Consider the following 21,603-nt stretch of genomic DNA (forward strand, 5'->3'; position numbering starts at 1 on the left):
AGAATCTCTCAAATGACCCTTCAAAATATAGCTTTTGAAAGCTCTCTAGATGATTTTAGTTCAATTGGTATAAGAGAGGGCATTTAGGAGCTGCTAATTCCTTAACTATCGCCTCTTGGTCTGCCCACCCAAAATGCTGGGGCAAATCTAATCCCTGAAAAAGAACTTTTTCTCAGTACTTCATTGATACATCTGTGTTATCTTGAACTTGGTTCTGCTCTAGATTTCCTAACATGTTTTCCAGGTCCCTAGTAACTAAGTCTCTTGTTTTGTATTTCGGTTCCTCAGGAGAAGGGCTTCATACTTTCCCAGCCATTGCCTCTGAAGTTCCTGTCATGATCCTTATTTTCACAAGAGCTGACTTTGGACCATGAGTTGCTCAACCTTCCCTAGCAGGCTTCCTCTCCTGTGCTGACTGCCCACCTACTTGGACTTCCACACTTTACATTTGAGTTTATAAGGCATGAAGAAAAGAAAAGATTCTGCTCCAGGGGTGGAAGAAAAGGAAAGAATGGGAGAAGATGTAGAAAGAAATTTTCTGACATTTTAATTTCAAGTGTGTTAGAATAGATGGTTTCCCCAAGATACATTCATTTATGATTATGGTAGCTTGAAAGTATTATTTACATGAAAATAACTATCCTGCAAATATTTATCAAAACTATGTCATGGAATTCTCAATACCATTAGTTCACTAATCTTTGTTATCAGAATCTCCCTCACATATGGCAAATTTATAGTCTTTTTTTTTTTTTAAAGATGACCAGTAAGGAGATCTTAGCCCTTGACTTGCTGTTGTCAGCACCATGCTCACCCAGTGAGCTAACCAGCCATCCCTATATGGGATCCAAACCTGTGGCCTTGGTGTTATCGGCACCACACTCTCCCGAGTGAGCCACGGGCTGGCCCCAAATTTATAGACTTGATGGTTTAATAATACTATTGCAATAATGGTGAAATTAACTAGCATGAAGTTTTAACTTAAAGTCAATGATGTTCATCACTAGTCATCATGGAAATGCAAATTAAAACCACATTGAGATACCACCTCACTCCAGTTAGACCGGCTATAATCAAAAAGACAGTGAATAACAAATGCTGGCGAGGGTGTGGAGAGATGGGAATACTGCACTGTTGGTGGGAATGTAAATTAGTACAACCACTATGGAAAACAATTTGGAGGTTTCTCAAACAACTACAGGTGGATCTTCCAAATGATCCAGCAATCCCTCTTCTGGGTATATATCCAGAGGAATGGAAATCATCATGTTGAAGGGATACCTGCACTCCCATGTTCACTGCAGCTCTGTTTACAATAGCCAAGATATGGAACCAACATGTCCATCGATGGATGACTGGATAAGGAAACCGTGGTATATATACACTATGCAATACTTTTCTGCCATAAAAAAGAATGAAATACACCCACTTGCAACAACATGCATGAACCTAGAGAAACTCATGTTGAGTGAAATAAGCAAAGTACAGAGGGATAAATATCGCATGTGCTCACTCATATGTGGGAGCTAAGAGAGAAAGGAAGGCAGAAAAGAAAGACCACAGTAGTGCTGTGATCCAACAGAGGGAGGGAACATTCCTAGGGCTACAAAGTGGTGTGGGAGGGAGAGGAGGAAGGAAAGGGAGGTTGGGGGATAATTGGGTGGGGACAAGGGGTACAATAGTAATTTCTCATAATGGGTATGCCCCCAGTATGAATCTGGCCCTCACATCATGGGCAGAAGGGGTGACAATTAGCTTTGTATCTCATGAATATTCTTAGTAATTTTTTTTAAAAAGTCAGCGATGTTCAAAGGATAATCATTAGAGCCTAAGACAGAGTTTCTTTTCCGATATGCAACACTGATAGTGCACAGCAAAAAAACAAGTAGTCAATAGATGTGGATTCTTATTGCTGGTCCCACCAGTTATGAGGCACGTGATCTTGAGCAAGTCTTTTAAATTTTCACCCCTTTTTTAAAAAAACATGAATAACAATATTTCATTAACTTCTAACTACAACATCTTCATTATCCCCAACTCCAGTTTGCATGTTGACACTAGATGAATCTTGCTAAAATATTATTTTGGTTATGGCACTGCTCCAATAAAGAAAAGCAACTGTGGAGGACACTGTAGACCCAATTACTCTCCTCCCAGGCTACTTTCCTGTGCTCCAAGACTAGAATGCTAAGCACTAGGTTTTCCATCCTTCTCTGCAGCTAGAGAATATGAGAACTGAATTTCACCAGTTATGTGAAACATGACAGTGAAATGGAGGACTTTCCATCTTTCTGCCTTTTTTGTTTGTTTGTTTTTGCTTTTTGTTTTTTCTGGGAAGTAGAGAGACAGATACCACTGCCTTCATTAGGGAGATGACTCTATAACAGTAATATGATGAGTACTACATTTGAAACAAAGAGAAATGGAAGCACAGACAAAGAAGTTTGTGTCACCAGAAGAGGAGAGAATGAAGAGGTCCAGAAAAGCACTCTCTCTGGCACTATATACATCACCCTCTTATTATTGTTTTTACTGTACTTACCACTTAAAAAAGTATTACTGATTTTTTTTTTTTATTACCTGTTTATAACCAGTCTCCTCTAAGTAGCATGTAAGCTACATGAAACTAGGGACTGCCTTTTTTTATCACTGTGTCCTCATTTTCTAGATGATGCCTGCCATGCAGTAGTATCTCAATAAGAATTTTTAAATTAATGACTAAATATGAATTTCTTCAGCTTCCCATTACACCCTACCTCACATTTGCATCCACAAGGTCTTACCTATATTCATACTCCTTCATCAAAAGAGGGTCTCCTTCACCTCTCTGAGTCTAATTCCCCAAACACATTCTGTGGTTTCTGTCTCCGTGTGGTATAAGTTATCCCTTGTTTGTACTGAATCTTCAACCACTTGTTCACCTCAGGCTCCCTCCTATTGTCATTTAGTCATGGTCATTGTTGTTTTAATTTAATTATGAATCAAACAGAGCACCTTTTAATAAGTTGAACGGCTTTGAATATTTTTAATGAATTTTCTGCTCATATGCTTCGTCCATTTTTTTATTGTTAGGTTATCCATCTCTTTCTTACTGATGTGCACGAGTTTTTGTAAAATTAAAGAAATTAATAAAATGTGTACCTATTAATCTTATTTGACCTCTCCAAAGTAGACACCATTATTGAGCTTTCCCTATCACTTAAAACATTTTTTTTTTTCTTCTCTCACATGGTATCACACTCTCCTGGATTTTTTCTCTCCTGACTCTGTCTCCTCTGTGGTATCTTTCACAGACCCCTTTTTCTCTGGATACCTCCTAAATATTGATATTCCTCAGGGATCTGTCCTCACTGGAATCTTGGTGTACTACACTCACTCACCTTTGGTGAGATTATCTACTCCTATGACTTCATTTATAACCCATAGGCTGAGGACTTCCTCATGTCCATCTCTATCCCAGACATTTCTCCTAAGCCCAGAGAGATCCCCTCAAAAGTTTCTTAGTCACCTCAGCATTTCCAAAATGGAGCACATTGTTTTCATTTTACCAACCTGCCTCAACAAATGTTACCACTACCCACCCAACTACCCAAGATAGAAACTTGACATGGGGAGGAGAGGAGAATGGAGAGATGTTAGTCAAAGAGTACAAAGTGTCAGTTAGACAGGATGTATAAGTTATGGACATCTAATGTACAGCACGGTTAACTATAGATAATAATGTTGTATACTTGAAAATTGCTAGGAGAGTGATGGATATATTAATTAGCTTCATTGTGGTAATCATTTCATAATGTACACATATATCAAAACTTCACATTGTACATGGCAAATATATACAATTTTATTTGCCAATTATACCTCAATAAAGCAGGAAAAAAATCTAAAATAAATTAAATATATTAAAATTTAAAAGACACCTGACATCATCTTTGAATCCTCCTGTCCTCCCCCACCTCCATGCTGAATAGTGAACTATGTTCACCCATTTAATCTTCTGATTATCTCAGGAACCAATTTACTTCTCTTTCCAACTGCCTCCTACCCAGCAGGTCATCACTCTCACCTGAATCACTGCAACAGACTCGTAAATGATCTCCCTGCCACGAGCTTTGCTCCTACTCGAATAATCCATTCTCTGTGTTGCAGGCAGAGACATCTTCATAAAATGCAAATCTGATCACTTCACCACTCCCAAATTTGAAGACCTTTGGTGAGTTCAATGGACCTCAATGTAAAGTTCAAGTTCCTTAATATAGCATATAAGGTCCTTCTTGATATAACTTCCTTCTCCCAGTTCGGCTCTTACCATCTGCCCCTTCCTTTCCAGACCCCAGCCTTACTGCACTACCTATAGCTCCCCAAAAGTGCAATGTTCTCTCCTGGCTCCAGGTCTTGCACATTCTGTTCTCTTCAGAAATGTTCTCCCTTTTCTTCACTCACATGATTCCTACTCATCCATCATCTCTCAGCTTAGATGTCACTTCCTCTAGGGAAACCTTCTCTGACCTTCTAAGATCAGATTAAGTGCTACTTCTTTATACTTACATAAGAACCCTATATTAACAAATATAGAATTTATCAAACTTTACTGGCTTTAACTTGTTCATTTTCTTCACTAGAATGAAAACCCCTTGAGGATATATATATATATATAACTTTCCCCAAAAATATAAGTCAAAAATTCATTACAGATAAGGACCCTTGTTATACTTGCAGGCAGCATTCAGAGTGCATAACACAGTGCTATGTCCATAGTAGGAACCCAACTAATATTTGTTAAAATCTAAATCTTTTTAATTTATCAAATCTGAATCAAGGGTAACTAAACTTTGTAAATGAAAAGTAGATATTATAGACTTGGTTTTGAAAGGTAATACATTCTGCCATTTCAAGGGCTGTTTTGTCTAGAGAATACTCCTACTCAATTTTTAGAAACACCAAGTTTCCCTTCCTGGGAAAGTCTTTATGAACACTTCTCTATGATTACAGAGTCAGAAGCCTAGTGAGATGCCCCGAACCAGCTGCAGATGTTCAGATTTAGCCAGAGATTTCTGAGGTCCCTTCTATGTGTAAGGTTCTATTTTTAAAAAGGTGTAAGATCTTCTCTTAATCTTCTTAAATTAGACATCTCTTCAATATGGAAAACTCTAAGAGTACAGATCCAGAATCTCAGTTCTTCAAAAGGGTTGAAACATCAGGCATATATACATAATGATAAGTATGGCTCTTATCTTTGGAAAATTTAATGATTTTTTAAAATTTTGTGTTTTAAATATGAAGGCCTGGCCTAAATGTCTCAATTTCACTGTCTATTCACAGCATAGGTTAGTCCCAGACAATTATAATTACACTCATATACTACTGGTCTGTTGAGTTGCCCAAATTTTACATGGAGGAATCTTAGGGATATTTTGGTTTCAGAGACTTAAGAGTTCTCATTTGTTGAGCTAAAAATTAGTTCCAGAACTGAGATCTTAACCCCTAAAACCTAGCTCACTCTTTCAGAATTCAGCACATTTTCACTTTGACTGAAAACTCTTGGCAAAGTTGTCACTAGATTAGCAGAAAGTGAAGATTCAATGGACCAATTCATAGTGCTTAGCACTATGCTGACATGTATGCTCTGTTCATAGAGGTTAGCCAGTATTTATTTTAAGTTCCAGGGCTCAAATGAAGTGAAATAGTTTAGTTCACAAAATGCTATGGCATTCCTGTTTGGTTCTGGTTCAATAGTTTTATAATAAATGTTCTTGCTTCATATTACAGTAAATAAATGTCAGTGTTTTCAAACTCAATTACCTATCAGTAGAAAATTACAGGTAATTCAAGGTACAGTCACTTAATGTGGTTTATTTTGGGTTAGGGGACATAGTTCAATGTGTTTCAAATATCTGTTTTAGATGGCCATTATGTCTTGGGTACTATTAAAAACAAATGCTAATTCTTATGGCATCTTTTTATTTTTAGTTCTCCCAACTGAACATTTGCGAATTCTCCTTTAGTGGTGGGTTGACCATCCAAAGGTTAAGTCTCAAGTTCTTACAGGTTAGTTTTGGCCATACCTGGAAATCCAGAGGTCAAATTCAAATTTAACTAGTTATGTGGTATCTGCATGATGGAATTTATTTTCCAGAACAGTTGTTAACTCATTTCTTTGATTCTTCCCTCCCAAGTTTTGTCATACTTCTTGCCAATTTCCCTCCCAAGTTTTTTTAAAAATAAATTCTTGCCAGCTTCCCTCCCATATTTTTTCTTCTAGTGACTTAAATATGAAAACTGCCAAGCAGTAGTGGAATAGAAAACACATGTACATTTTACGTTCTTCGACTTACACAGTAAATATTTTTATTTCAATGCATATGAAATGGTTGTCATGAGAAATATTTACTTAATGAGGACTATTTTGCTGTTCCAAAAGTATTGCAACAACTTTGTGGAAGCCAATTACACATTCTAAGCCCCAGGACTCCTTCTTACACTCCCCACCCTTATCCACCACCATGCACTACTATAAAAGTCAATTACTTCTCCAAACCCAGGTACTTTTACAGGAGAACAAGTCACTGAATACAGACAGTCCAATTACTGGTTACCCAAACACTGGTTTGCCTAAAATTCTCTTCCTGTCAGCCATGGGGCTATGTGGTAGACTATGGTATTAGTTAAGTGCTGGAGAAATGGTGTTTCAGAAATAAAAAGAGCTAGAGAACAGTGTAGTCTGTCCCTCTTTCAATAGCAAAATAGGATTATAATCTCATAAAGGATAAGTAAGTTAACTAGGGCCCAATATATTGATTCCTCTTTTTAAGCTAGCAAAGTCTCCAGTGCTGGTTCAATAACTACAAATAGTTAGGAGGACTCTAAGGGTAGTCTGGGTACATGGGAAGAAAAATGGGAGGATAGGTTAATGGACACAGAAATACATAATAGTGTTTTTTAAATAATGCTCAATTTGCCTAGGAATCCATTGTACTATAATCTAGATTCAAAGTAGGATTCATAAATCAGGACATGGAAATATTCCTAAAAAAAAAAAAGGACTGAAGGTGAAGAATCTGAGCATGACTTGCCCACTCATGGCTGTACATTACAAGTTATTCTATCAACATAGAACTATCTTCATGCCCTCTCCTATGATAAAGTCTTTAAGCTATGCTACCGAGTAAAAAATTTCCAACAACAAACTGAAATCAGAAAACTATGTGAAATATGTTCTGCTATGTGAAATATGCTTTTTCCTATCCAGACAAATTTACACCTACCTGCCTACTCCTATGACACTGAGCATCATTACATACGCAAGAGCTTTGCAGATATTAGAGCTGAACAAAAACACAAAAAATGAGGAAAAGAATATTCTGTTCCCATCTCGTTCCAAGTCTAGATGTAACACATTAAGAAGTAGATCAACTTTGGGGTCAAAATGAAAACATACTGCATCATGAATGTTTGTATTTGGTGATAGGAGCCACATACAGAATATATTGAGAGATTCTTGTGCTGGCACCAGCTGTTTAATAATCAAGGATTCTGTAGGTATCTCATGTTCCTATGATCCTCCACACTTCAAAAATAAAACCTTCATTTGGCACACAGGCACTACACTGTATTGAGGTTCTCACTGGCCTTTTCAAAGGTGAGAACACTTATTTAACAACAAAAGCAAAAAAACAGAAATAGAAACTCTTAAGTCACTGAAAATAGGGGAACTTCTGATTTTTGACTGTCAGGATAGACTAGCACCATCTACTTCCGATACTTTTATGCGATCCCCAACAATCATGTGCTCCCATGTAATAATCTGCTCAAACTCTGAGACTGTGAGGCTCACAGAAAAACATTTTCTGAGCAAAATTCTTGCAACCGACATACCTGCTTCAAAACATTTTCGAAACAGTCATCCAACAAGAATTTACTGTTCTATCAGTGAGCTAGGTGGAGTATACCAAAATAAAGTTTTTGGAGTTGCTGTTCTCAAGGAATCCACCATGTAGTTGGATAGATAAGAACTACATATGAGGGTAGTTCAAAAAGTTCACAGAAAGATTTGTATTATCTTTTAATTCTCTTTTTCCACGAACTCTTTGAAGTACCCTCATACATGAAACCTTCAGCATAGAGAAGAGAATAGCACATGCTAATGTTCTCCCTGCACTCAGTACATTTGCAAATTTAAACTACAAGGAATTTAGGAAATGCCTGGGTGTTTCTGCATATCATAAGATGAACAAGAAGGCCTAAATTTGTTGCAAAAGTCAGCAGGTCAGAAGAGAGTAGCAACTCAGGGATTTTTTTGAAATAAAAAGCCAAATGTTTTATTTGATCCTAGGCAAAGAGGAAGAAGAGTAAATTGTCCATTGAAAAACAAAATGGAGGTCATTATCATTATTCATTAAATCCTACCTGGTGGCATTCTCCACTGGTACTTTGTTAGCAAAACCTGTGATCCCTCGGCCTGGAACAGATGTCTCAGTTCTGTGTAGTTCACCTCCATGTCCTGCATTCCTAAACCCATTGCATTTCTACCTGTTCCCTTTCCAGTTCCTGTTGTTCCAAAAATCCTTAATCTTAAACCAATTTCTCCTCTTCTAATTTCTTGAGAAAAACCCTGTTCTTTCCTGAAGAGTCATTTCCTTGATGCCCTTTCCTATGGCATTTCTCCTCTGTCATGCTGTCTAACAGTATCCACCAATTCAAAGGGAAATGGAAACAAGCTAACATTTACTGAATGGCTACTTTGTACCAGATGGTGTGTTAGGCACCTTATATGTGTATCGCATCTAATCTTCTCAACAGTCCAGTGCCTATTTACTCATCAGTCTCCTACTTCTTCACATCAACCTAACTTTCTCTCTAGTTTATTGGCAGCTCGAATGTTCTTAATCAAAAAATTCCCCCAAGGCCATAAGTTTCATTTATATTACTCTAGAAATTCTACGTTGAATCATTCTCAGGATATCAGCCTTGTGCTTCCATCTGGAGGTTATTCCTTACAATAGGCAGACCCAGAGGAAGTCCATGCTCCTTCCTTTTACTCCAGTAAAAACACTTCTTTCACTTTCTACAGAACTAATTAGATTCTTCATCAATATTTATCTCTCCCACTAGTGCATGAACACCTGAAGTATATTGATCATGTTCTATTCACATTTTCATCTCTGGTTCCCAGTACACTGTATAAAATGAAGTAAGTCTTAATAAATTTTTGTTAAATGAAGGCTCCATACCTTCTTCTACTTTAAAAGCTTATTTAAGCAAAAAAGACCTATCGTATGATTCCATTTATGTGAAATGTCCAGAATAGGCAATTTTATAAAGACAGAAAGTAGATTAGTAGTTGCTTAGGGCTGGGAGTAGGGAGTGTTAAGTACAAGGGAACAGGAATTTATTGCTAATGGGTACCAGGTTTCTTTTAGAAGTGACAAAAATGTGGTGATGGTTGTATAACCCTGTGAATATGTGAAAAAAAAAACAATGAATTATGCACTTTAAAAATAACTTTAAGGCTGGTCATGCAATCAGAAAAAAAGGAAGAATATGCTCTTCTTCCTCTTTCATTTTTTTGACAACTTTATTGAGATGTGTTTCACATTCCATACAATAGTTCATAACCATAGGGCACTCTACTGTAAACCCTTCAGAAAATGGGTATCCATCTCAGTATTCCCAGGAACTAGCACAGTGTTTAGAAGTCAGTAAATGCTCATCCTATGGAGGAGAAACACATAACTCTGAATATATTATTACTAACATATCTAAGCTATATTTGGGTTAAATATATTCTTACAGGTCTACTTGGGAAATCAAACCACTATTTATTAAATCACTTCTATAGGAAAATGTACACTCAAAGCAAAAAAAATAAAGTCTACCAGAAATCTTCCAATACTTTTCTACTCATAAACAAATAAAGCTCTTGATTTACCTTGCCAGGAACTACCACTCCTACATCCCAGGCCGCTCCTAGACAAATATCTGCATTCTCTAGAAATACTCAGATTTTTTTCTGTAACAAATCCAGAGTGTTCCAACCTCCAGGTTGTGAAATACTATTCCTGGAAGAAGGGCTTTTGAGGAATGATAAATATTTCTTTAGGGTAAATCTAATACTTCTATAGGATAGCTTTTCTTTTCATTACACTCTCAGGGTGTATTGAAAATAAAAGAATGGAGCTTTAAAAAACTACTGTTAAGTGAATCAGTGTATACATGAAGAGGCATTTATGTAAGCATGCAGCCCTCTTTCATAAGAATTGCAATTTATAATCCACAACTAGCTTTTTTCCATATTTTGTGTATTGTATTTTAGCTTCATTTTATTCCCACTGTAATTTTTTTGGATAAAAGTTGATAAAAGGAATCCATTAGTCCCAATGCCATCTATCAAAGATACTGATTTCGAATCAGGATTACTAGTCAGACAAAATGGCCAATAAACTTCATAATAATATATTCTCTAATATATTCTCTGCCCTAACATTTACACCAATAATTATTGAACCCACCATCATATAATTGATGTATCAAACAGCACAAGATACACATACTGGCTTCACTTAGAATACTTTCCATATAATTAATCTCCAATATTGTTATAAAATGAGTCAATAGCATCATCTTCATTTTATCTCTGTCTCAGAGAATTGAAATCACTAGAGGTTATATGGTTATATATTCAAGGCCAAAGATAAGATATAATCATAATTTTATCTCTCTGATCTTCTACTGGCAGGTCAATGCTCATTCCATTAGGTATGATGTTATTAAAATTATCAAAATACTCTTATGTAATTTTTGGAGTATCTTTTAAAAATGCATGCTATATAAATGTCCACTGAAGATATTTGTCTCACTGAGTGAAAAAAATTCTCACCATTTCATAAAGAGTTTTTATTGTGACAAAACCAGCCCATCATTTAAAAAATAAATTGCATCTGTTTTATGTATTTACAAGCTTTTTAAAACAGGAGTCATGTGTTTTATTAATTGATCTACCTATAGTAGCTTACCCATAGAGGAAACTCTAATATATGTAGACTGACTGACTGAATAGGAATCTAAATTCATGATTTGGATAGTCTGAAGTTTCCACATGCATAATCAGATATTTTTTATGTAATTGTTTACCTCTTCTAGTTGGCATGCTTTGATGACACTCCTATATCTATACTCATCATAGGAAACACCAAAGATGATGTTTTCTTTAATGGTGCCAGGCATGATCCAGGAAAACTGAGAGCAGAATGAAATTCTTCCACTGTGCTTAATTTTGCCCTCTGAAGGTTCCAGTTCTCCCATAATCATCATTAGAAGTGAAGTCTGGAAATAAAAAACATTGTTATTAAGTTAAGTCATTTGATCAAATTGTTCTCAGGATTTAATTGTATTCAATTATCATCCTAAGCAGAGGTATCTATTCTGAATTTTAAAGATTTTTTTAACTCAGTTAATTCAAAATTTTTAAATACTTCCTGCTCCAGGTACTCTGCTAAGCACAGAAGATACAAAGGCAAATAAAAGAGACAATTACAATACAGGGTGACAAGTACCATGATAGAGGTTCACAGAGAAGGGGCACCTAATTCAGACTGTTGGAATGGGGTTGCAGGATGTCTGGGAAAGATTAGTAATAGCTGACATTTACTGAGTGCTCACTCTGTGCTGGGTGCTGTTCTAAAGATTAAAAAATCTTAAGTAAATCTGTGCTGAAGATTAAATAAATTAAATTTCCACAATAATCCTACAAAGTAGATTCAGTATTATCTTCATCTTACAAAGGAGAGATTAGGTAAAAAGAGGTATATTCAGGTAATATTGTTCCCATGAGGCTTTCTTGAATATAAAATCATCCAAGAGATGATAGTTCAAAAAGACTATCAGTGAGCAAAGACTATATAACTGTGAATTAAAATTAAAACTAATAGGAGAATTAGAGTTGAGGAACAGGATTTAAACATGTTGAATGCTCTGACAACAAGAAAATTTATGAGTAAAACCAAATAAACAAAACCAAGGAAATGGAGTATGCATATGGGGGGTAGAGGAAATTTGCTGATTGCCTTATCAAGAAATGCTGGAAGCCAAAGGATATCATTTAAAGTTGACAAATCAAGTAATAGAAGAATAGCATATTTAACAATACAAAGATAAATATTAAGAAAGATAATAATACTGAGTAAAATTGAGTAGAAGAAAAAGAGGTAGCAGAGGACAAAAAAAAACCCCACTGATTTTTATCAGAATTCATATTAGTGAACTAAAGACAGGGAATGAAAGATTTAACGTAAAGTTATTATCATAATCACTAGAATAAAAATATAGACCTTCTTAAAAATCAGAATACACACATACACACATTCACAAATTCACAAAGCCAAGAGACAACACAATAACTTTATAAAAGAAGGAAAGAAAAACATAGAACAAAACATAAAATGATACAGTGTTGAAGTGAGCCAAACTGAAGTCATGTTGGGACCTAAAACTGCATGAGCTTGGCGGGGGTGGGGGTGTGGGGGTGGGAGGGGGACGTAATTCTTTTCTTAGCATGCGTTTCTCTGAGTTCATTCTTTTCCCAGGGTATTTGATATTTTGAACCTTGGGGCAAGATGATATTATTTACATAAATGTAAAGTTGTCTTCCAGTCAGCCTGGAGCTGCCAACTTGCCACAAGACACATAATATCCAGACCCAGAGAAACCAAGGAAGACATCAGTAAAGCTACGCTGATTCCACCCGAAAGCAGGACCCTAAGATAACATCAAGGATGGGAACAGAATCCAGATGAAGCCTTGACAAGACGTTGCACCTGGCTGTTTGCATGGAGTCCCCACAGCTCACATCCTCCTCCCTCTTGCTTTTCACTTCCTACATTCCATTCCCTCAATCCCTTCTTTAAAAACACCTCGGTAAATCTGAGTCTTTGAGATGGTTTTAGTCTGGCCATTCTCCTTCAGGTTTACCAGAGAGATGGTCTGGACTAAAATCTCTCCTCAGGTCACTGGTATTCCTAAATAAAAGCTGACTTCCATTTTCAACAATTGACTTTTGGGTCGATTGTTTTTTGGTTGTGGCAGGCATCTGGACTTGGGTTCAGCAACAAGATTTTGGTGCCAGGAACTGAATACCCTGGGGTAACAAAATTTTGGCAAGCCTCAGCCAGGTGCTGAATGCCCTGGGTTCTGTAACAGATTTTGGCAAGCCAAGCCAGTGTTTTTTGTTTGGGTCAGGCAGCCGTATTTGGGTTCAGTAACAACAGAACTCAGATGAAACATTATCTACAAAATCAGTAAATTAAAATCAACTAAAGAAGGTGATGGTTGCACAACTACGGGAATGTACTTAATGCCACAGAACTATACATTTAAAAATGGTTAAAATCATAAATTTTATTATGTGTATTTTACCACAATTATAAAAAGAACCCTTATAAACAAATTCAAAAATATATTAGCTAATATATTCAAAAAATGTGTGGAGGACACACTTTGTAATAAAATTATATGCTGTGGATTGAATATCCCCCCAAAACTCATTGAAACTTGATCCCCATTGTAACAGTGATAAGAGGGTGGGTAATCTGATTATAGTATTTGAAAGGTGGGGCCTTTAAAAAGTAAATGGATCATGAGGACTCTGTCCTCATGAACAGATTAATGGGTTTATAGTTTAGTAGGTTATCATGGGAGTGTCACTCATGGCCTTACAAGGAGAGGAAGTGAGCACTTTAAAGTGCTCTTGCCATTTTCACCATGCAATTGCCCGTGTCTCCACAGGACTCTGTAGAGAGTTCCCATCAAGAAGAAGGCCATGACCAGATGTGCTCACTGGACCTCGGACTTCCCAACCTCCAAAACTGTGAAAAATAAATTTCATGTCTTTATACATTACCCAGTTTCAGGTATTCTGTTACCAGAGACAGAAAATGGACTAATACAATATATAAATCAGTTTATTTTTAATTGGCTTAACTCATCCATTAAAAAGAAAAGACTTTCAGATTAAATTAAAAACAAACCCAACTCTATACTAAGTAAAAGAGACATACCAAAAAAAAAAAAAAAATTATCATAAACGTTGAAAATAGAACTTAAAACTGAGAAAAACAAAACCACAGGCTACTCATATTAGACAAGGTGGAATTTAGGCCCAAAGACATTCAATGAAAAAAGAAAGATACTTTATAATGCTAGAGTATACTTATGAATATCTTTGCATTAAATCTAAAAAGCAATATCTTTAAAGCAAATATTACAAACCCATAAGAAATGATAGGGAGAAACATATGTAGAAGAAGGCTTTAGTTCAAGTTTATCTGTTAATTACAGAGCAAGTAGAAAAAAGGTAAATGAAGATGTAGGAGACCTAAATACCATGAGTAATAATATAGATTTAATATCTATGTTGAGCTCTAATTTACTTATAGGAAATACACAAATATATTCACTTTTTAAATGGTCTGGGGACAAGCACGAATATTGACTATTTATTAGACATATGAAAATGATAATAATTTCCAAGAAGTAGAAATAATACAGACAACATTTTTAGAAAACAAAGAAGTTTTGTTTTCTATCCAGAAAATTTTAAATTTTCTCTTAGGAAACTCTTGGGTCAAAGAGAAAATACAAACCAAAGCTATAGATTTTCTAGAAAACAATATAGTAGAAACACTGTATACTAGAATCCATGATTTATAGCTAAAACATTACCCAGAGGAAAATGTACAGATTTTAAAAAAGCAACAAAAGAACAACCAAATAACCAGAAAAAAAATAGAAGGAAGAAGTGATAAAGATAAAATCATAAACTAATGAACAACAATACAACAGAACAGTTGAACTAAGGAGTAAATCTAAAAGCTAGTTCTTGGGAATCTTCGTTTTTTAAATAGCAACTTAATGAGGAAGAAAAGTATGATAAAGAAAGTTGCAAAAATACAATATCAGAAATAAATAAACCAAAAAGAGAAGACTCATAAGAGACTACTTTGAAAAGCTAAATGAAATGGATAAATACCAATGAAAACCATGTAACTAAACTGACCCTGCATGAGGGAAAAAACACTTAAGCTAATTTCTACAGAATGAATAACTAAAATTATCAAAGACCTATATCCAAAAAGAGCAATAGGCCCAAACAGCTTCTTGAAGGGATTCTATCAAATGATTAAAAACAGATAATTCCAGTGCTGTTTAAACTGTTCTGGAATCTGGATGGAGGTGGGACAAGGAAAAGACAAACTTCAAAATTGTTGATAATGAACTAGCCCCAAAGTTCTGGTCAAGATGGCAGAATAGATGGTTCCCAGCGTCACTCTCTCCCACAAATCAACCAATTTACAAGTATAAAAATGTAACATCAGCCAGGCTGGGGCTGCTGGAACTCGGGGAAGAGAAGAGACCTATGGAGGTCGTGAAGGTGGGAGAAACCACAATGAGAGAAAGAGAAAACTGCTCTGAGCATTTTCGGCTGTGGCTGCTTTAAGGTTCGAGCTGATGAGTGCATGGAGCAGGAGCCGGCAGAAACCACAGCTATGCCCTTCAGATGGAGTTATTTGGAGGTGGCAGGGGAGAAGAGGGCCTTAGTAGCCCCCAGGACAGCAACACCACTAATAGGGTTCCCATGGACCCACACAGGAGCAAGGAGCCAGGACAGCTATAAAAGGGGAGCCATTAAGAGGCCAGTGAGTCATCACAAGGGACTGGCGCAGGGCCTGTCCCATGGGAAGTGTTTGGAGCATGGGCAGTGGGGGAGACGGGCCCACCTGGAGAACAATGGGACACAGCAAGGACAGGTCATCAGCACAGGACCACTCAGAGGAGACTGGTCAGGAATGCAGAATTGCATGGGGTGCAGTTTGATGAAAAAACTCAGGCCCAGATCAGAGTTTCTACACAACCCAGGTGCACGACGTCTCTGGAGAGCCAGAAGTACCTATAAGGTCAACCATTAAACCCTAAGCTACACAAAAAGCCTTCCCTAGAGAAACAGCAGCAAAGCAGCAATTTAGCTCAACCACTGGTTGAGTTACTGGTTCCCAGAAGAAGTACTGTTCCCACAGGAAGTTCCCCTGTTTAAGAAGTAGGCAAAGGACAAGGACTGGTTCCCACAGGAAGTTCCCCTGTTTAAGAAGTAGGCAAAGGACAAAAATTAGTTCTGGTCCAGGCACACTGCCAGCGCCTTGAGGCCTGCCAGGGGACATGAGGCTGGAGCTGGGGACCGGACCCCACTCCCACATCCAGGCATACTGCCAGCATCTGGGGGCCTGCCTGGGGACCCGAGGCATGGAGAAGAAGACTGGACCCCCCCCCTCCCACAACCAGGCACACCACACCAGTGCCTCGGGGCCTGCCCAGGGAACTGAGGCATGGAGAAGGGGACCAGAACACCCTCCCACAATCAGGCACACTGCCAGTGCCAAGGAGCATGCCAAAAATATCACCTCCATGTGGGTGGCCCACCACAGCCACCACCATAGCCATGGCTGCTATGAAAGTGGCTAGACGCCACAACCACCATGCAGATGGTCCACCAGACACTGGAGTGCATTGACTCAAGAAGAATCACCAGCAGAGACAAAGAAAAGAACAGTATGTTTCTCTCCACAAAGCCCATTTCAGAGTGACGGAAGAAGCATCTGCTCTACGATAATATTGGGGGACCTGAACACACCTCTCAGCATTGGACAGATCATCCAGGCAACAAAATCAACAGAGTAACCATTATTCTTTCAGAAGGAGAGAAGAAATCTAGGGTAATTAGAGAGGGGAGGAGGGAGGTAGAGGGGGAGAGATTGAACAAGTAGCATAAAGAATAATGATTTGTAGCAATATTGATTTGATCAATATATCTCAATGTTGAACCCTAAAAATATGTATAATCAATTTTGATTCAATAAAAATTTTTTTAAAAAATTGTTGATAACAAAACCTTATGTAGATTCCTAAAAATATATAGGATTATTCTTACTTATGAATATAAATACAAAAATATCCTAAATAATAGCAAGTGGACTCCAGAAACATATTAAAATCATAATTAGCAAGTGGATTACAGAAACATATTACAAGAATAAGTCATCAAGGTTTGTCTACATTTGGTCTCTTTAAGTCTTGCTTTCATTCTCTCTGATTTCATTCTGGTCAAGTTTTCACCTTCTCTACTATTGCTCTTGTTAAGTCAGCAGTGATCAACATATTGCAAAATACAGTGATGAACTGATTGCAGTTTCATCTCACTTGATGAATGATCATTTGAACTAGTTGATAACTCCCTCTTTCTTGACATCTCTCGGGTTCCAGGATACCATACTCATTCAGTTTCTTTCTACTTCACTAGGTTTATGTTCTCAGACTTTTATTTTATTTGGTTTTCTTCACCTCCCCAACCTCTTATAGTTGGAATGCCCTTGGGCTCACACCTCATCCCCTTTTTCTTCTTATTAATATTCTGCCCTTATGACTCTCATCCAGCCCCATCTTCACACTGCCAGCCATCACTCCCTTGAAACTAGACCTGTGCATCCAACAAACTAACATCTCTACTTGGATGTCAATAGGCATTTCAAACTTAACATTCCAAAATCAAGTTCCACCCAAAATCTGTTTCTTTCATAATCTCTCTCGTAAATGGTACCTTCATCCTTCCAGTTACTCAGTCCAAAAAGCATGGACTTATCCTTGACTCCTCTATGACTTTTCTCATATGCCATGTTCGATTTATCCATTAATTCTTCAACACATATCCTGAATCTGACCACTTCTTACTACTTCTATTACTACCTGGATCAAGTCACCATCATCTCCCACCTGAATTAGCACAATAGCCTCCTAACTGATCTTTTTGTTTCTACCCCTGTCTCCCTACGGTTGATTCTACTCACATTAACATTAGCCAAACTGACCCATTAAAATATAAGATCGTGTTACTTCTTTAAAACCCTCCAACGGCCTCTAATGTCACCCAGAAAAAAGAAAAAAAAAAGGCCTAAGTCTTTACAAGGCCCTTTATGGTCTGGAACCCCATTACTTTTCTGACAGTATTCTACCCTCCATGGCTCACACTGTGCCACCCCACTGACTTCCTTGCTGTTCTCTGAACCTGGCAGGCACAGTCTCATTTCAAGGCTTTGCACTTACTCTACCCTCTACCCGGAAGACTCTTCCCCAGACATCCACATGGCTTAATTCCTCACCTCCTGCAAGTCTTTGCTCACATGTTACCTATCAATGAGGCTTTTCCAAATCCCACTATTTAAAATTGCACCTTATCACCAATCTTCCTTCTCTGCTTGTCTTCACAGTATTTATCATCATGTGACATCCCATATATTTTATTTATTTTTTGTTTTTCATCTCCCACTAGAATGTGAGCTCCTTGGGATGGGGGTGAGGATATGTTGTGGATTTTGTTCACTACTATATCCTCGGGGCCTAGAATACTCCCCGGCACAAAGTAGCTATCCAATAAACTTGTCAAATGAATGTTAAATGACATTATAATTACTTGATAATTTAATTATATTAAAATGCATTATATTAAATTACAAGGGCTTAATAACTTTAAAAAGCATGTCACTAGTTCATAAATAGACAAACCAACGGAACAAAATCTAAAGCATGAAAATAGATCCAAATGCATAAAAGAATTATTTTGGGAGGGCGGCCAGTCAGCTCAGTCAGTTACAGCACAGCCTTGTAACACCAAGGTCTAGAGTTCAGATCTCCATACCGGCCAGCCATCCAAAATATACATACATATGGCAGGTAAAAAGAGTTACTTTGATAAAGGTGACATCTAAAATCAGTGACGGAAAGATGGATTATTCAATAAATGGTACAGGACAACTCTATAGCCATCTGGAAAGCATACAAAAAAATTGTATCTGTATCTCACACCACATGCATGATGAATTCCACATAGGTCAAAGAAGTGCAAAAAGTAAAATTATAAAATACTTATAGAAAACATTGGAGGATGCCTAAAGGGGGGGGGGACCCAGAGTGAGGAAAACCTTTCTGTGTCTCAAAATCCAGAAGCCATAAAATAAAAGGGTATGGTTAAATATATCCATGGTACATCCGTACAATGGAATAAACTGCAGCTCTTAAAATAATGGAAGGGGTTTTACTGATATTAAAAAAAGTCTAAGATAAATTAGAGGGAAAAGCAAAGTGCAAAATATTGTAGGTAGTATATCATTTAAGTGGAAAAATAGATATATGTTTATAAATGCCTAAAATAGCTCTGCAAAGATAAACAAGAAACTAGTAACAATGTATTAGTCAACCATGATTGGCTTAGTGGGGAAAAACTGAGAGGCAGGTGATGAGAGACTTCATCATACACCCTCTAGTAACTTTTGAATTTTCTTTTTGCGTACATTACTTATTAAAAAATAAACTGAAAAATAAAACATTCACACAAAGAGTTAAAAAATAATAATAAATAAAAAATAAATTAAACCACATTTTTTTAAAAAAAAGTCTACATGGAAAACAAAAGGAAAAAAGGAAAATATGTCAAACTGATATAAACATTTTCAACTTATATCATAGAAAGGAGTAATTTCCCTCTATATAAAGTAATCCTAAAATCAAAAGGAAAATACCACCAACCCATTAGGAAAAATGTACAAAGTATTTGAATGGCTACTTTGCCAAAAATAAATATATAAGTGGACTTTAAACATATGAAAAGATACTTTACGTTATTCATAATAAGAGAAATGCAAATTTAAAATATGCTGACGTATTATTTTCCCCTATGAGATTGGGAAAATTTCAAAAATTAGATGATATCATCTTTTGGTGATATCATCTGTTGGAAATCAGCACCCTTATACAGCCTGAATTGCATGAGTATAAATTGGAGCAACCTTCGGGGAGGGAAATTTGACAACATCTATCAAAATTACAAGTGAATAAATGCTTGACTATCAATAGGAAGCTATCCTATTTATAAACTTGCAGATGTGCTAAATGGCATGTATACAAGGTTATTTATACTGTAATTCTTTGTGTTAGCAAAATATTGGAAACAACTCAAATGGCAATCAATAGTGACTCATTGCATTGTAGAATATCCATGCATACCATGAATATTATGTAGCTATTCAAAGGTGTGTGTTTGTGTGTCTTTGTTCTGCCTGTTAAACAAAATATAATAAACTGAGCCGTTTATAAGCAACAGAAATTTATTTCTCATAGCTCTGGAGGCTGAGAAGTCCAAAATAAAGGTGCCACCAGATTTTGGGTTTGCTAAAGGCCTGCTTTCTGGTTCACAGGTGGCCAGTTGTCTTTCTGCTGTGTCCTCACATGGCGGAAGGAGTGAGGATCTTTCTTGGGTCTCTTTTATAAAGGCATTAATCCCATTCATGAGGCTCCACCCTTGTGATCTAATCACCTCCCAAAGACCCCATTCTCCCATATCATCTGCTTGGGGCTTAGGATTTCAGCATAGGAATTTTGGGAGGACACAAACATTCAGACCATAGCAGTAGATATGTATGTGGACATTCTCTGTGCTTTGAACATGGAAAGTCCTCCAAGATATATACTTAAGTGAGAAAAGCAAGGAAGAAAACTGTGTTTAAGGTATGCTACCTTTTATATAAAAAGATATGTAAAATACACCCAAAATCTCAGAGATAACAAGTTGATACATTTGTCCTTCCAGACATACATATACATATATACATACATATGCTCTTATAAAATACGGATCATAAGGTACGTATTTTGTAACCTGTTATCTTTCCTCACTTAAGGGTATATCATATACATCCTTCAGAGTCATTCCTCAAGATCCTTTTTATTGACTGAATAACATGTCAATATATGCCTATACCAAAATATGTCTGATCAATTCCCTATTATTAGACATTTATGGGGTTTTTCCCCTAATTTTTGGCTGAAAGAAATGTTGTGATGAAGATATTTATATAAAATCTATGCAACCATATTAGGATGACATACAAATAGAAGAATTATTAAGTTATTTTTAAGGCTTTTGATACAAATTACCAAATTGAGTGGGGTGAGACTTAACTTAAAATGTTAATATTTTCAATTATTTAATCTTATATTTTAGCTAGATCTTCTGTCCAGAAAAATTATAAAATGTTCCATTCCTAATACTACAAAAAGGCAGCCTCCTAGACTGAGCTGGTAAACTCTATTTCTCATAAGTATTTAATTATTCCTGAAGGACAACCATCTTCATCTGACTCTGTCTTTATAACTGCTTCCCATAAGATGCAATAGCGACTCCAGACAGTAATTATCTGCTCATCAATTTTTAATAGAACTGCCTGAAATTTAACTGCTTATAAGTCTTGTAATTTGTAATTCCAAACCTATTTTTGCACATCTTTTATAGAATTGATCTTAAATGCATAAACAGAATTAATTTTTAAAATTCTATGAAACACAATTACTATCCTCTCATAAGCAAATATCTTTGTTTACATCATCTGTAATTTCATCAGTATCACTTCTTCCTATGGTACCATTCTTTTTTTTAATAATGAAAAATGCTAGTAATATTTACAAGATTTAGAAGGAAAATAATAATACTCTAAGAAGGAAAACGTTTTG

The 21,603-nt window shown here is 36.5% G+C and overlaps 1 protein-coding gene across 1 annotated transcript in view; it reads right to left on the reverse strand.

The window, feature by feature from the left end:
• The window catches only part of CFTR (CF transmembrane conductance regulator), a 151,802-nt gene that overhangs the window by 94,263 nt on the left and 35,936 nt on the right, over positions 1-21,603 (reverse strand). Inside the window, exon 10 of the mRNA XM_063101034.1 lies at positions 11,131-11,322. Coding sequence (XP_062957104.1) covers positions 11,131-11,322 — 192 coding nt within the window. The remainder of the gene's footprint in view (positions 1-11,130; positions 11,323-21,603) is intronic.

This window comes from Cynocephalus volans, chromosome 6, assembly GCF_027409185.1.
Source record: "Cynocephalus volans isolate mCynVol1 chromosome 6, mCynVol1.pri, whole genome shotgun sequence".
In the NCBI taxonomy this organism is placed as follows: Eukaryota; Metazoa; Chordata; class Mammalia; order Dermoptera; family Cynocephalidae; genus Cynocephalus; species Cynocephalus volans.